We start from the raw sequence: 15146 nt of genomic DNA, 5'->3' as shown, positions 1-15146 counted from the left end.
TGTGTGCTGTTTGGTTGCTTCTTTCTGTTTTTCATAATCTGTCACTTCGAAATAAGGTGTTAAAGTGGTTCTAAAGGAAATGTTAAACTTGCCAATGGTTTTGCACAGAGCAGCCTCAATCCTCCTTGGTACGGGCACTGCTTCCTATAGGGGCATTTGTGCAGGCTTGACGCACAGGGCAGAAGTCAATGTCTCCTGCTGCTGTTTCTAAGCCTGACAGCAGGAAGAGCCAGTGCTCTCATGCTGTGCTAGATTGAGAAAGGGAGTCACTGCTCAGGGTAGGTGTAACTGATTAACCTCTTCACTGAATCCAAAGCCACAGGTGCTGGCAATGCATGTGGTGAAGCAAAAATGAAGGGGAAAGGTCTGGACAGCCGCACTCCAAAGAATGTTCCTTTTATTGTAAATAAAATTCACAGCATACATGCCACTTAATCAGCTATGATTAAGCACTAAGTTTTAGTGTGAAACGCATCAGCTTGTACATGGTTTGCTGTGATATTTTTACAATAAAAGGAACATTCTTTGGAGTGCGGCTGTCCAGACTTTTACCTTTTTTGCATCGGTGCTAGATTGAGATGGGGCTCAGGCAAGTATCTGGGGGGGGGGGGTGTCTAGGAGGGAGGAGCTTCCTGCAGAAGACTTTTTTTATTTGCATATCAAGATTTAAAAAAACATAGAACTACTTCAATGCTGGGCACTTTTACCCCTTTCCTACCCAGGGAAATTTTCAGCTATTAAGTGATTGTAAAAGTTTGTTTATCATGTTGTACTTGCCGCCTGTGCAGTTTTGCACAGATCGGCCCAGATCCTCCCTTTCATGGGTCCCTCTTTTGAGCTCATGCCTCCTAAGCCCACAACTTGCTACAGGGAGCACCAGAGTCAGAGCTCCATGTATCCATTCAGACACAGCAATGCCCCACTTTCTCCTGATTGGCTGACTGATTTTGATTGACTGCTGTGGGAGTTAATGGCACTGCTGTCTCAGCCAATCGGGAGTGTCTGGGATAGCTAAGGCACTTGTGGAAAGCAGAGAAGGGTTTCAGGTAAGCAATTAGTCGGCTGCTGCTACACAGGCATTTTTATCTTGATGCATAGAATGCATTAAAAAGCATTCTGCCTTTACAGCTCCCTTCAGTGCCATTGCACATTAAATGACAACTGCAGTTGTGCAACACTATGCCCAAACTAAATCCTTTTCACACGACTAGAGCTTTCTTTTAATGGGATTTATTCACCACTGGGTTTTTAACTTTTGCTAAAGACCATTTTGAACAAACAGCATTTTTCTAAGCATTTTGAAGCTGCATTTTTCATAAATTTAGCCCAAAATGTATTCGGTTTATACATTTTCAAATATCAGTCTCCTTTCTTGAGGTCCAAAAAATGGCCCCCCGTGACTTTAAAAAAAAAACACCTTGCTGTCTACTTTTCAAAAAAAAAAAAAATTTTTCTTCAAGATTTAGAAAAAAAAATTGGGTCACCCATGCAGTACAGGATCACTGGTCTGGTTATCGGGGACACTGAGCACAAAATATACTTTGTTCAATTTGACACTCTGACCAGAGCAATATAATACCATAGTAATATATGTACCACTCTGGGGTAGTGAGTAGGATTCACACTTTTGCTTATAGTGGTATTCAGAGGGCTCTGCATTCTCTTGGCACATACAATGCTGTTGACCATGTTTGCAGAAGACCGCAAACGGATGCTGCCACATTCATGCACAAACAGTGACAATTACCTTGACCTATAACAACTGTGTGCAATCCTCTCACATAAAATTAATCAAAATGCCATGCCAGCACTTTATGAAGTGCTACTTACTAAGTAACAAACGGTACAGGATATTTTGTGTAAAAACAATTCCATAAAATTCATGTGTGACTCTTCAATTCTGTTCAGTAAGTGTAAATGCCTTCATACTAAAGCATTGTTTCCTAAGCAGGGGGCTCTGTCCCAATCTATCATTCACAAGCAGGTGAATGGTACTTGCATCCCCACATAGCGGCAGAGGAAAAAATTACTAACCTGCACTGATCCCTGCTGACCCACTGCCTTCATTCCAGGTGCCTGTATGTGACATTACTCAGGAGGGACAAAAGGAAGGCAAGGCGGCTGTGTAGAGGGTACAATCCAGCATCTTCTCTGCATGAGTAAAACTGTTACAGATATCTCAGTATTGTGCTCTCCAGGGTCCCCCGTACACTGCTTCTTAAGTTTGCCCCAGGATTTAGCATCTACCAAAAAAGAAAGCACAAGTTTCACATTAAAGCAGAGCTTCTGACCAAAAGTTAAACCTTTGCTTTACTGACTCCTCCCTATTTTAGGAGGGAGGTGGAACAGGTACCCGTCCCCACTTATGGGAGACTGTGCTGTCCCTCGAAGTTCAGCCTCTGGGCCATTTAGAAAAATGTAGCATGCTTTGTGCATGCACAGTAAGGAACCAGCCGTGAACCTGAAATGCTTTTACTACTGGTTCCCTTACTATAAAAAAAAATGGGGGTGTCTCCAAGTAGTGATTTTATTAAAGAAAACATGCAATTAAAATGCACCCCCCCCCCCTAGATCAGTGATTGCTACAGTGTAGTTGAGCATCATGGGGAAATGTAGCTGCAAAACATCTGGGGTGCCAAGGTTTGCCATCATTGCCCTAGATGTTAGCTCAAGGCTTATCATAGACCATATCAATGTGAGGCTGCGGAGCTCAGCAGGCATGTTGCTGGTTAAAGCAGGCTTCTTGAAGAAAGTGCAGTTGTCAGGCTTCAGCCATCAAACAGTTACCCAATACCACTTCCATGCAAGAGTGACATGTCATTTATGGTCTGCCTTCTAGGAGATGCACACATGTCCCAGAAGACAGCGGGACCATTAAACTGTAGTGCAACTCACACATGCGTAGTAGGAAACGGGCTGTGAAGCCGCAAGACTTTCCTTCCTGTTTTCCTTGGTAAGGATGCCGGCACCTGAAGCTGGTGGGTGTGTCTGCTTCAGGTGCCAACATCGTGGACTCCCTGGACAGGTAAGTGTCCTTTTATTAAAAGTCAATAAGGAAACGTCAACCCCTTTGGGAACAGGACTTTAACGGTGACATGAATGCCAATAAGTTTAAAGGTATAGATTTTATTGCAGAAAAAAAATGTAAACATGTCTGCATATACAGATGTCAATATGAATCTGTGTATGATATATAGATGCTTGGTGAGCCTGATATACTCAAGGCATATCTGGCTTTAAATGCCTTTCTCCAGGGGCAATTGCAAGGAGAGCTGTATTTGTACAGTAATTCACATAGCATTTTGTATGTTCTTGCACTTGAATAATAAAAATAGCAGCGGGTCAGTGGTCACATGGCAAGATGAAAAGATAGTTGTCCCCAGAATGTCAGATACCCCCTTCAGAAGGCCACAGATATGAGACAATCCAGATGATCTAACCTGGAATACTGTTTGATCCTAGGCTTGATGAAGTTTTATCCTTGGCCTGAATAAATCAACTTTTGATCTCTGAAAAAACAAACAAAAAACTTTTAAAGGGCTTTTCCCTGTTATCCACAATCTACCAATGGGTAAGATGTCACGGATCTTGTATGAAGTCAGCAGCTACAGTATTTAGCTGCTGACTTTTTTTTTTAACTACAGGCTGGAACTTCTCTTTAAGGGCTGCGGCACGATGATATGCGGCATGGCTGGGCATAAGCGCGTACAGGTATCTTGCCTTTAAGAGACACGTACGCGACACGGTCCTGAGCTCGGTGACTGTGGACCCGATCGACGCTGGTGTCCCACGATCGGGTCACAGAGCTGAAGAACAGGGAGTGCGCGCACACCTGCCAGCCATCATTTAACCACTTAACGACCGCCGCATGTACATATACGTCCACAGAATGGCAAGTACAGGCAGCTGGGCGTACCCGTACATCCCTGCCTGGTCGAGGGTCCGATCGGGACCCCCCACCCCGGTACATGCGGCCGTCGGAAATCGTCTGGGAGCGATCCGTGATGAGGGGGCGGCTATTCGTTCCTAGCCACCCTCTTGCGATCGCTCCCCGGAGCTGAAGAACGGGGAGAGCCGTATGTAAACACGGCTTCCCCGTGCTTCACTGTGGCGGCTGCATCGAATGTGTCATCCCTTTTATAAGGAGACACAATCGATGACGTCAGACCTACAGCCACACCCCCTACAGTTGTAAACACACACTAGGTTTAACATAACTCCTTCAGCGCCCCCTGTGGTTAACTCCCAAACTACAACTGTCATTTTCACAATAAACAATGCAATTTAAATGCATTTTTTGCTGTGAAAATGACTGGTCCCAAAAATGTGTCAGAAGTGTCCGCCATAATGTCACAGTCACGAAAAAAACCGCTGATTGCCGCCATTGGTAGTAAAAAAAAAAAAAAATTTAATAAAAATGCAATAAAACTATCTCCTATTTTGTAAACACTATAAATTTTGCGCAAACCAACCGATAAACGCTTATTTCGTTTTTTTTTTTTACCAAAAATATGTAGAAGAATACGTATTAGCCTAAACTGAGGGAAAAATGTTTTTTTATATATTTTTGGGGGATATTTATTATAGAAAAAAAGTCAAAAATATTGCATTTTTTTTCAAAACTGTGGCTCTATTTTTGTTTATAGCGCAACAAAATAAAAACGGCAGGTGATCAAATACCACCAAAAGAAAGCTCTATTTGGGGGGAAAAAAGGACGTCAACTTTGTTTGGGAGCCACGTCGCACGACCGCGCAATTGTCTGTTAAAGTGCCGAATCGCAAAACCTGGCCTGGTCTTTTAGCTGCATTTTGGTCCGGGGGTTAAGTGCTTAAAATGTCTGATTAACCCCCAAATAAAGATCAGCTGTTCTAGTAAGTCCTTCCTGACATTTTCTTAGTCACATCCTACAGCAAAAGCCATGGTCTGCAGAGAGCGTCCATAGCATGAGGCTGGGTTCACACTGGTGCGACAAATGTTTTGACATTGGAAGCGCATGATGTGTGAAAATCAATGTTTCCCTATGGAAGCCATCATAACTGGTCCGACTTTGAAAATGCTAGCTGCACTACTTTGATCCTACTTCAGCCCATTGAATATCACTGAAGTCGGATCACCGTCTTCCATGATCCAACTTTGGCATACGACTTGTGCCCTGATGATATTGAGGGGGAACTCCATGCCAAATATAAAAAAAAAAATGGCATGGGTTCCCCCTCGAAGAGCATACCAGGCCCTTCAGTCTAGTATGGATATTAAGGGGAACTCCCTACGGCGTGGGGATCCCCGCAAAATCCATACCAGACCCTTATCCGAGCACGCACGCAGGCCGGTCAGGAAAGGGGATGGGGACGAGCGAGCACCCCCTACCTTCTGAACCGTACCAGGCCGCATTCCCTTAACATGGGAGGGGTGGGTGCTTTGGGGGCACCTTGTCCCCATGTTGATTAGGACAAGGGCCCCTTCCCGACAACCCTTGCTGTTGGTTGTCTGCGGGCGGGGGGTTTATCGGAATCTGGGGGCCCCCCCACCCTATGTGAATGAGTATGGGGTACGTTGTACCCATTCACCTGAAAAAAAAAGTGCCAAAAATAAAACACTACAGTTTTTAAAGTAATTTATTAGGCAGCTCCGGGGATCTCTTCTGACTACGGGGGTCTCTCCGGCCTCTTCAGTTCTTCTCCCACTGTCTTCTGCTCTTTTGCTAGCTCTTGCCCGGTCTTCTCCGTTGTCCTCTTCTTCCGATGTTGACTCGACGCTCTCTCCCACTGTAATGCCGTGTGTGCGGTGCGCAGCGACCTATATTGGCACGGTACGGGGTCACCAAATGATGTCATTTGGAGATCCCCACCCTTTATGACATCACCGCCCGGGGGGATGATAGGACAGTGACGTCATAAAGTCAGAAGAGACCGCTGAAGCTGCCTAATAAATTACTTTAAAAACCTGTGTAGTGTGTTTTATCTTTGACACTTTTTTTTGTCAGGTGAATGGGTAGGGGTACGATGTACCCCATACTTATTCACATAGGGTGGCGGGCCCCTTATTAAAGAGGGCTCCCAGATTTCGATAAGCCCCCCGCCCGCAGACTCCAACAGCCAGGGTTGTGGGGAAAAGGCACCTGTCCTCATCAACATGGGGACAAGGTGCTTTGGGGTGGGGCCCCAAAGCACCCAACCCCATGTTAAGGGCATGCAGCCTGGTACGGTTCAGGAGGTCGCTCGCTCGCTCGTTCCCACCCCTTTTCCTGACCGGCTGGGCTGCGTGCTCGGATAAGGGTCTGGTATGGATTTCGGCGGTGGGGTTCCCCTTAAAATACATACCAGTCCGAAGGGCCTGGTATGCTCTTGGCGTGGAGTTCCCCCTTAAGATTCATACCAAACACAGTGTCTGGTATTGTCAAGGATCGAAGTCGGATACCTGTTCATTCAAGTCGCAGGGCAAAGTTGGATCCAAAGTAGTACGACTGCCGTGTGGTACTAGTGTGAACCCAGCCTCAGAGGGATTTCATTGGTAAAAGGTATTCAAGCCTCGTACACACGATCGGTTTACTCGGCAAGAACCAGCAAGAAAACTGCTGGCAGAGCTTTCTTGCCGAGTATACCGTGCATGTGTATGAAGCTTTCAGGTTTCTCATCAAGAAAACTGCCTAAATTCTAGACGAGAAAAATAGAGAACATGTTCTCTATTTTCTCGCCGTTATTCTCGGCAGTGTTTTCCTGCCAAGAAACCCGAGAGTTTGTATACTTACCCATCGCCGTGGAAACCTGCACATGCTTGAAATGACTTCAACGCATTCGCGGTAGCTTCCTAGGCATAGGTAGGGTGCAGTCGGATGGCGGCGACGACATTGAATGTGACCAGCGCATGCTAGTCGTACGCGATAACGTCACCGCGTTCTTGGCTTTCAAAAGAACTGTGGTTCTATTGAAAGGAGTGTCTGTACATTCGGGCGGCAAGAGATTCTTGCCAAGAATCTCGTCAGGAAAAAGTTTTTTTTCTGACGAGATTCTGGCCCGTGTGTACAGGGCTTCAGTCAGGAGAAGGGTACAAAAGAACTTCCAAGGCATTAGATATACTATGGAACACAGTGAAGACAGTCATCAAGTGGAGAAAATATGGCACAACAGTAACATTACCAAGAACTGTCTGTCCCTCCAAAATTGATGTAAAGACAAGAATAAAAACTGGTCAGGGAGGCTGCCAAGTGGCCTACAGCAAAAATAAAGGAGCTGCAGGAATATATGACAAGTACTGAAACCAAGGTTGAACATTTTGGCCATAATTCCAAGATATGTTTGGTGCAAAAACAACACTGCACATCACCAAAAGAAGACACAGATGGGACAAGCACAATTTTCGTTTAGTCAGTACAGTTGTCGTTCAAAAATACAATACACTACAATTACTTCACTTCCGAATTTTTATTCTGTCGTACGAGAATTTTCGTAACTTTAGTAAACTCTTCATTCTCATATGAGACGAGCATGCAAAAAAACACAGATGATCATTTGTCTGAAAATCTCTTGTGTGTATGTATAAGGCATTAGTGTAGTTTTTTTATGTCAGGCAGTGGTTTTTGTAGGATTAAATACAAAAATAATAAGTGTGCATCCAAACAAATCCCAAATAGTACATAAATGTGTAAAAAATTGTCCGGTAAATCAATATAGAAAAAAATCAGAAATAACACGTCATGAAACAGTAAGTCCATCAAACGAATAACTGTAATAAAGATTCCAGTCTCCCACCGAAGTGAACATTTCTTGAAAAAAATAGATGTGAACACCCTATGCCCTCCACCACAAATATACAAGAGATATAACAGAGATCAATGACGCTTGTTGTTAAGAAATGATTTCAGGTATTCAGCGATAGTCCACATCTGACCAACAACCATTGTAGCTAAAGATGGCTACTACAGAGCAGTAGGTAAATGATGTGGCGCTTACTCAATAAAGATCAATATATAGTGAATTAACTTCCAAAGTGCTAATGCAATAATATGCAATCCAATGCTAAATAAGTGCAAATAACATTCAATAGATGATGTAAATTCAAAAAGAAATAAAAAAGACACAAAAACATTCATAAACGTTCATAAAGTGCTTGTGCGGAAAAACTCAGTGCAAAAAAATAGTTCATAAAGTGATGTAATTTCACCATCCGTAGTGTGAAAAAAATCAGTTCTGTAAAGTGATAAACTTTCACCATGTGTGACAGTGGTGTGCCCCAGCCTCTCACCTCAAGTAAAGACCTCTACAGGTCTAGTCGCGCTTCTATTATAGATGTCTTAGATATCCAAAGTAGCAAACTCTTTTTGCTTGGAGCGTCCAACCAGATCAGACAAATCTCAATGTGGGAAAGAAAACTCCACTAGACGCGTTATTCTCCTCAATATCCTCCACTCCTCTGCTGCCACTTCCATCAATGTCTCTTCTCTACTTCCTACAGAGGAGTGGAGAATATTGAGGAGAATAACACGTCCAGTGGAGTTTTCTTTCCCACATTGAGATTTGTACAATCTTGTTGAACGCTCCAAGGAAAAGGAGTTTGCTCATTTGGATATCTAAGGCCGCGGTCGGTCAAAACCGATGGAAACGGACTGAAGGACCGTTTCATCGGTCCAAACCGATGGTGTGTGGGCCCCATCGGTCAGTTATGCTTCGGTCAAAAATTTTAGAACTTGCTTTAAAATTGAACCGATGGACGCCTAACCGATAGGTCAAAACCGACAGTTAGTATGCAAAAGCATCGGTTAAAAACCCGCGCATGCTCAGAATCAAGTCGACGCATGCTTGGAAGCATTGAACTTAATTTTTCTCAGCACGTCGTCATGTTTTACGTCACCGTGTTGGACTCGATCGTTTTTTTAACTGATGGTGTGTAGGCACATCAGACCATCAGTCAGCTTCATCGGTTAACCGATGAGAACGGTCCGAAGGACTGTTCCCATCGGATGGACTGATCGTGTGTATGCGGCCTCAGACATCTATAATAGAAGCGCAACTAGACCTGTAGGGGTCTTTACTTGAGGTAAGAGGCTGTAAGAGGCTGTCACAGATGGTGAAAGTTCATCACTTTAAAGAACTGATTTTTTTGTACTAAGGATGACGAAATTACATTGCTTTACTAACTTTTTTCCTGCACAAGCACTTTATGAACGTTTTTGTGATTTTTTTATTTTTTGTTTCTTTTTGGATTTACATCATCTATTGAATATTATTTACACTTAACATTGGATTGCATATTATTGCATTAGCACTTTGGAAGTTGATTCACTATATATTGAGTAAGCGCCCCATCATTTACTTACCTATATAATGTCACAATGTAGGAACACTTATTCATGTTGGCAGCCACTCATTGAACCTTACTCATTTGGTTTGCGCATTAGTATACCCTCACTTTATACTACAGAGTAGTATCTTAGTCAGTGGTCATGAAGTTATGGCTGTTTAGGTGTTTAATTCACGCTCATCTATGATACTTGCAGGAGTTCTCATTTATGGAATATGAGGACAGGCAGGCCCCCCCACACAAATGTATTTCATTTGTTTTGTTATTATGTATTCAGATGAGTGGTCAGTGCAACTCTACACATACTTTTTACACTAAGAGCAATTTATTTATTTTATTTGTAGGATTATCAAATGAAAATGTGTGTGTGTGGGGCTCTGAGTTTTTGGGTTTAAATAAGCTTTAATTTGATTAAAAAAAAAAACAGATGCAAAAACAAGCATTTAATGTGAAAGTCCCATCAAAGTGACTTTAGGGTAAATACTGCAGTGATAATAAAAAAATAAGTGCTCAATAGTAATACACTTTCCCTGTAACATAGTTATGCTTTTTTTTAATAACTTCAGGGCTTTCTTGTCTAATCTCATGTCATTAAAAGAGAATTGGTTGCTTCTTTTCTTATTCAGACAGGATAGGCAACTGGTAATCTACCATAGACATGTAATTTTCGCTCTTGTAAAGTTTTTGGTTATTATAATGTCCATGACCTACCAGTTTAATTGAAATGATACCAAAGCTCGGTTATGTCTATGCAGAGCAAAATTGCTGCTTTCAAATAAAATGACTACTGTGTAGCAAGGGGCTAACATCGTCCTGTAGTGTGCCAGACATTTTTTTGGAGGTACGCTGGATTAGGGTACTGTTGGGATGCTCATTTTGGATATGATGGAGGTGCGATTCCTGGCTGTCTGCTGTATATCCACAGTCCTCACAAACATAGAGTTTGTTCCTACGTTCCTTATAGGCATAATTCTGTTGCACGCCATGTATTTTTTTCAAGTGTGACTCCAGTGAGCATCGCTGAGTGAAAGCTTTGTCGCACAAGTGGCATTTGTATGGCCGAACACCTACAGAAAAGAAAATTGGTATTAAGGATTTTAGTCTGTATAAACAGAGGAAAGAAAATCGCATCATCTATGACCGGCTTAAGGGACAGTCCACTGTTTGGAATAAAAGCAAACCAAAGTCTTTATAAAACAACGTTTGCGACAATAAAGGGCTGTACACACAACTGGTTTCCCAGCAGGAAAACTGCCAGGAGAGCATTTGGCCGGGAATCCCAGCCGTGTGTATGCTCCCTAGCAGTTTTTCCGCCAGAAAAACAGCCGGGAATCCCGACGAGAAAATAGAGAACCTGCTCTCTGTTTTCCCGTCGGGTTTCCCGGCAGAGTATTTCCTGACGAGAAAACCGGTAGTCTGTATGCTTACCTGCAGGATAGAAAAACTGTGCATGCTCGATAACACTTCGACACATGCACGGTAGCATACAACGATGGTGTGGAGTGTAGCAAGATGATGGTGACGGAATCCAATGTGACGAGACACCGGCTCGTCGTAGTCGATGACGTCACGGCGTTCTTTGTGTGGCCGTGTGTATACATGGCTTTTCAGGGCAGGCCTGCCAGGAATCTCGTTGGGAAAACCAAAGTTTTTTTCCCGACGGGATTCCCGGTCGTCTATACAGGGCTTTATTGTATTTAATTTAATACGAAGTATAAATCAATTAATAAAACATTGAGGGAGAATTGTGACATCTTGAAAAATTATCCCAAGATTAAAAAAATGTATTACCCTAAAGATCAGCTATTATTTATAGAAAATCTAGATTAATATATTAGCTCCCAGTCATTTGCAGGAAGGGAAAAAAATACTAAATGGTATACACAGCTTAAATGTTTTATTTTTTTTGCACATAAATATATTTTTCACACAAGAGAAATGTCTGATCTGTAGGTTCATAACTCAAACTAGGCTTTTTGATTCAACAGGAAGAGAACATACCATAAAGAAATGTAATACTTGCTCCACCCCTTTGTGATTTATGAGTAGTGATGAGCGAACCAAATAAATACGGTTTGCTCGATGTTCACTGAACACTTTAACAAATTCGCAAACTACAAATATAACGATTGAAACCCATTGAATTCTTTGAAACCTGAATCTTGTAGTTTTTTTCTCACCTTTTTCAAGACAAGTTTGCAAGCTTTTGCTAAAAAAAAGGATATACCTTTCTGGGCACTGCCATAGGGACAGGTTTTTTTATTTAGGCATAAAGGGCAACAACAAATTTACAAAATTATTTTAAATAACCATGATCGGGGGAGGCCTTACCTACACATGAAGTGACACACCTATAGGATGGCCACTAAATAAGAGTTCTGTTTGTCCAGGATCCCAGATCACAAGTGGCATCATTGACCCAACATGTGACAAGAGTCTGGTGGCAGAGAATTGGTCATCGTCTGTGTGTGTGTCTGTGGGTCAACAGGGCATCATTCATCGTGATTCACGGTGGATTTACATCGCTGGCGACATGATTGATGTTAGATTAACATTGTGGGACTTTTTTTTTGTTCTACAGTGTGTTTATATGCTTTGAATTTTTTTTGGTGAAATAACAAGGAGTACCTCTTATGCCCCGTACACACAATTGGAAATTCCGCCAGCAAAAGTCCGATGTGAGCTTTTGAACGGAAATTCCGACGTGTGTATACTCCATCAGACTTTTGCTTTCGGAATTTCCACCAACAAAAGATTGAGAGCTGGTTCTCCAATTTTTTCAAAAATCCGATCGTCTGTAGCAATTCCGACACGCAAAATTTTGACGCATGTTTGGAAACAATTTGACGCATGCTCGGAAGCATTGAACTTCATTTTCTTGGCTCGTCGTAGTGTTGTACGTCACTGCGCTCTTGACGATCGAAAGTTCAGAGAACTTTTGTGTGACCGTGTGTATGCAAGCCAAGCTTGAGCCGAATTCCGTCGGAAAAACCATCCATGTTTTTTCCGACGGAAAATCCGATTGTGTGTATGCGGCATTACTCATTCTTATAGAGGAGGGAGAGCAGATATCTGGGGAGCCCCTTATCTTAAAGAGGATTCCAGATTCAGATAAGTTTTCCTGATCCCTTCCCATAGATGCCCATATCCATAGGCAGGGATGTGGGGATGAAGCCCCTGTCCTCATAAACATGGAGATAAGGTTTTTTTGCCAGGGAGGGAAACTTATTTTTTGGGATTTTTTTGTGTGATGTGCCTCCTAAAAATCCATACCAGACACCTACCTAGTATAAGGATCTGTTTATGACCCCACGTCATTTCATTTTTCCTCTGCAAGACCATAGCGCTTATTATGGTTCAGGAGGGCTGGGGGATGGATGCTCGATGACTCCTCCTTTTCTGGCCACCCAGTCTGGATCCCCTTAAAAATCTAAACCAAAGCCACTATCTAAGATAAGAGACTAGTATGAATTTGGTATACAAGCCCATAAGAGCTCCATGTGTATGACATATATGGAAATAGATATAACATTTTAACATTTTGATAATATACTCCTCCTGAGTTACTACATTCTATTTACCCTACTAATGATAACTCATGTTGGCGATGCAATGCCACGGTGGGGTCTCTGTTTCACATCCTGTGGACCTGCCCAGTCATCAAGTCTTTTTGGATGAAAGTTAATTCTTTGCTTTACAGACTAGCTGAAGCTACACATTCTTTGGTACCTCTGACACATCTTTTTGGCCTTCCTATGTGAGCTGTGGACAAAAAACTAAAAAAAATTGATGACTCATATCCTTATGGCAGCTAGATGCCTGATCACTGTCAGGTGGAAACAGACGTCCCCAGGCACTACTTAGGTTTTATTGCATCGCATTAAAGAGGTGAGACATATGGAGCATCTTACGACTAGACTTCGAAGTACACTGCCCAAGTTTTATGCTCTATGGAATATTTGGGATACTGTATATTACGAAATGATTAATGTTGGCATCCGGGATAGGAACACACTGAGTTGAGTGGCTTCTTTCTCTTCTTTTTCCTCCTTTTCGTCTGCATTCTCTGTTTTATTCATTCATTTTTATTACTATATGTTTTTCTATTTTGTTCTACCAATTATGATGTTGCTGTTTAACCCTTTTATCTCCATGTGTCACTTTCTAAGGACATTGCATAATTCAACAGTTTACTGTCTGATTACATTAAAGCGGGAGTTCACCCGAAAAACAATTTTTAACATTAGATTGAGGCTCATTTTGTCAAGGGGAATCGGGTGGTTTTTTTTAAATCGAAGCAGTACTTACCGTTTTAGAGATCGATCTTCTCCGCCGCTTCCGGGTATGGTCTTCGGGACTGGGTGTTCCTATTTGATTGACAGGCTTCCGACGGTCGCATACATCGCGTCACGAGTAGTCGAACGACATTCGGCTACTTTCGTAAAATCTGAAAATCGTGACGCGCTGTATGCGACCGTCGGAAGCCTGTCGGAAGCCTGTCAATCAAATAGGAACGCCCAGTCCCGCAGCCCATAACCGGAAACGGCGGAGAAGATCGCTCTCTAAAACGGTAAGTACTGCTTCGATTTAAAAAAAAAAACACCCGATTCCCCTTGACAAAATGAGCATCAATCTAATGTTACAAATTTAGTTTTTGGGTGACCCTCCACTTTAATATCTTTTTGCTCTGCTGTCCTATGGCTTGTGTTTTCTAATCTCTTTTATATGGATTTTGGGATTCTTAAAATGCTCACAGGACACTGTACGCATATTTGTTGTGCCATTGGTTAATTCTGTACTGTAGCTGTCCTTTCGTTATATCTCTCATTTTTTGTAACTTTGTATACTGAAAAAAACAAGGGCCCGGATTCACATACATTGGCGCATATTTATGCCGGCGTAGCGTATCGAATATACGCTACGCCGACACAGCGCACAGAGGCAAGCAGAGTATTCACAAAGCACTCGCCCCCAAATCTACGCTGGGTTTCCTCGGCGTAAGCCAGTGTAGGTGGAAGTGGGTGTGAGCAATGCTAATGAGGCATGACCCCATGTAAATGATGGACTTAGCGTCATAAAGATACCAATAACGTACAGCGCATGAGCCGTCCTGTGGACGCATCCCAGTGCGCATGCTCAGAATCACGTCGAAACAACTGCCTAAGATACGTCGAATCACTGCCTACGACGTGAACGTAACCTACGCCTAGCCCTATTAACGTAAACAACGTAAAATACGACGGCTGTGTTCCCTGGTCCATACCTTTAAGATGGACACCATAGCCCTACTTACTGTAGCAATCAGAGTGCCCGGTTTCAAGTAAAGATTAATCCTATTATGCATGCCAATGGCCACAAGCAGCAAAGGTGATTACCAACATCACCCATTTGAGGTACAACAATTTATTTTTTAACTTCTTAACCACTTAAAGGGTCACTAAAGGAATTTTTTTTTTTAGCTGAAATGACTGTTTACAGGGCATAGAGACATAATAGTTAACTGATTCCTTTTAAAAATGATTAAAAAATAGATAAAAAAACAATCATATAATGTGCCTGCAGTGTAGTTTCGTTTTTGTTGTTGTTTCCTGGTTCTCTGATGTACAGAGAGCCACTAGAGGGCAGTCAGCCAATAGAGAGCAGTGATACTTTGTCTAAAACTCCTCAGCACCAATCCAGTTTCGTTTTACACACAATAATCACATTAGTGACCACCGTGAGAAATCTCCCAGCACTGTGGTTATCAGGAACAGGCAACCAGGAAGTGTCCAGAACAGAGAGGATTTACAGCAACATGAAAGCAAAAACGAGCAATGAGGACATGAAACCAGGACTGCAGTAAGGTAAA

General features: G+C 42.5%; 1 protein-coding gene across 1 annotated transcript in view; it reads right to left on the bottom strand.

Moving 5' to 3' along the window:
- Positions 1-9095: 9095 nt before the first annotated feature.
- The window catches only part of OVOL1 (ovo like transcriptional repressor 1), a 31477-nt gene continuing 25426 nt past the window's right edge, over positions 9096-15146 (bottom strand). Inside the window, exon 4 of the mRNA XM_040328897.1 lies at positions 9096-10365. Within this exon, the coding sequence (XP_040184831.1) occupies positions 10070-10365 (296 nt within the window). The 3' untranslated portion in view covers positions 9096-10069. The remainder of the gene's footprint in view (positions 10366-15146) is intronic.

This window comes from Rana temporaria, chromosome 11 (genome assembly GCF_905171775.1).
Source record: "Rana temporaria chromosome 11, aRanTem1.1, whole genome shotgun sequence".
In the NCBI taxonomy this organism is placed as follows: domain Eukaryota; kingdom Metazoa; phylum Chordata; class Amphibia; order Anura; family Ranidae; genus Rana; species Rana temporaria.
This window is presented reverse-complemented; position numbering and strand designations above follow the sequence as displayed.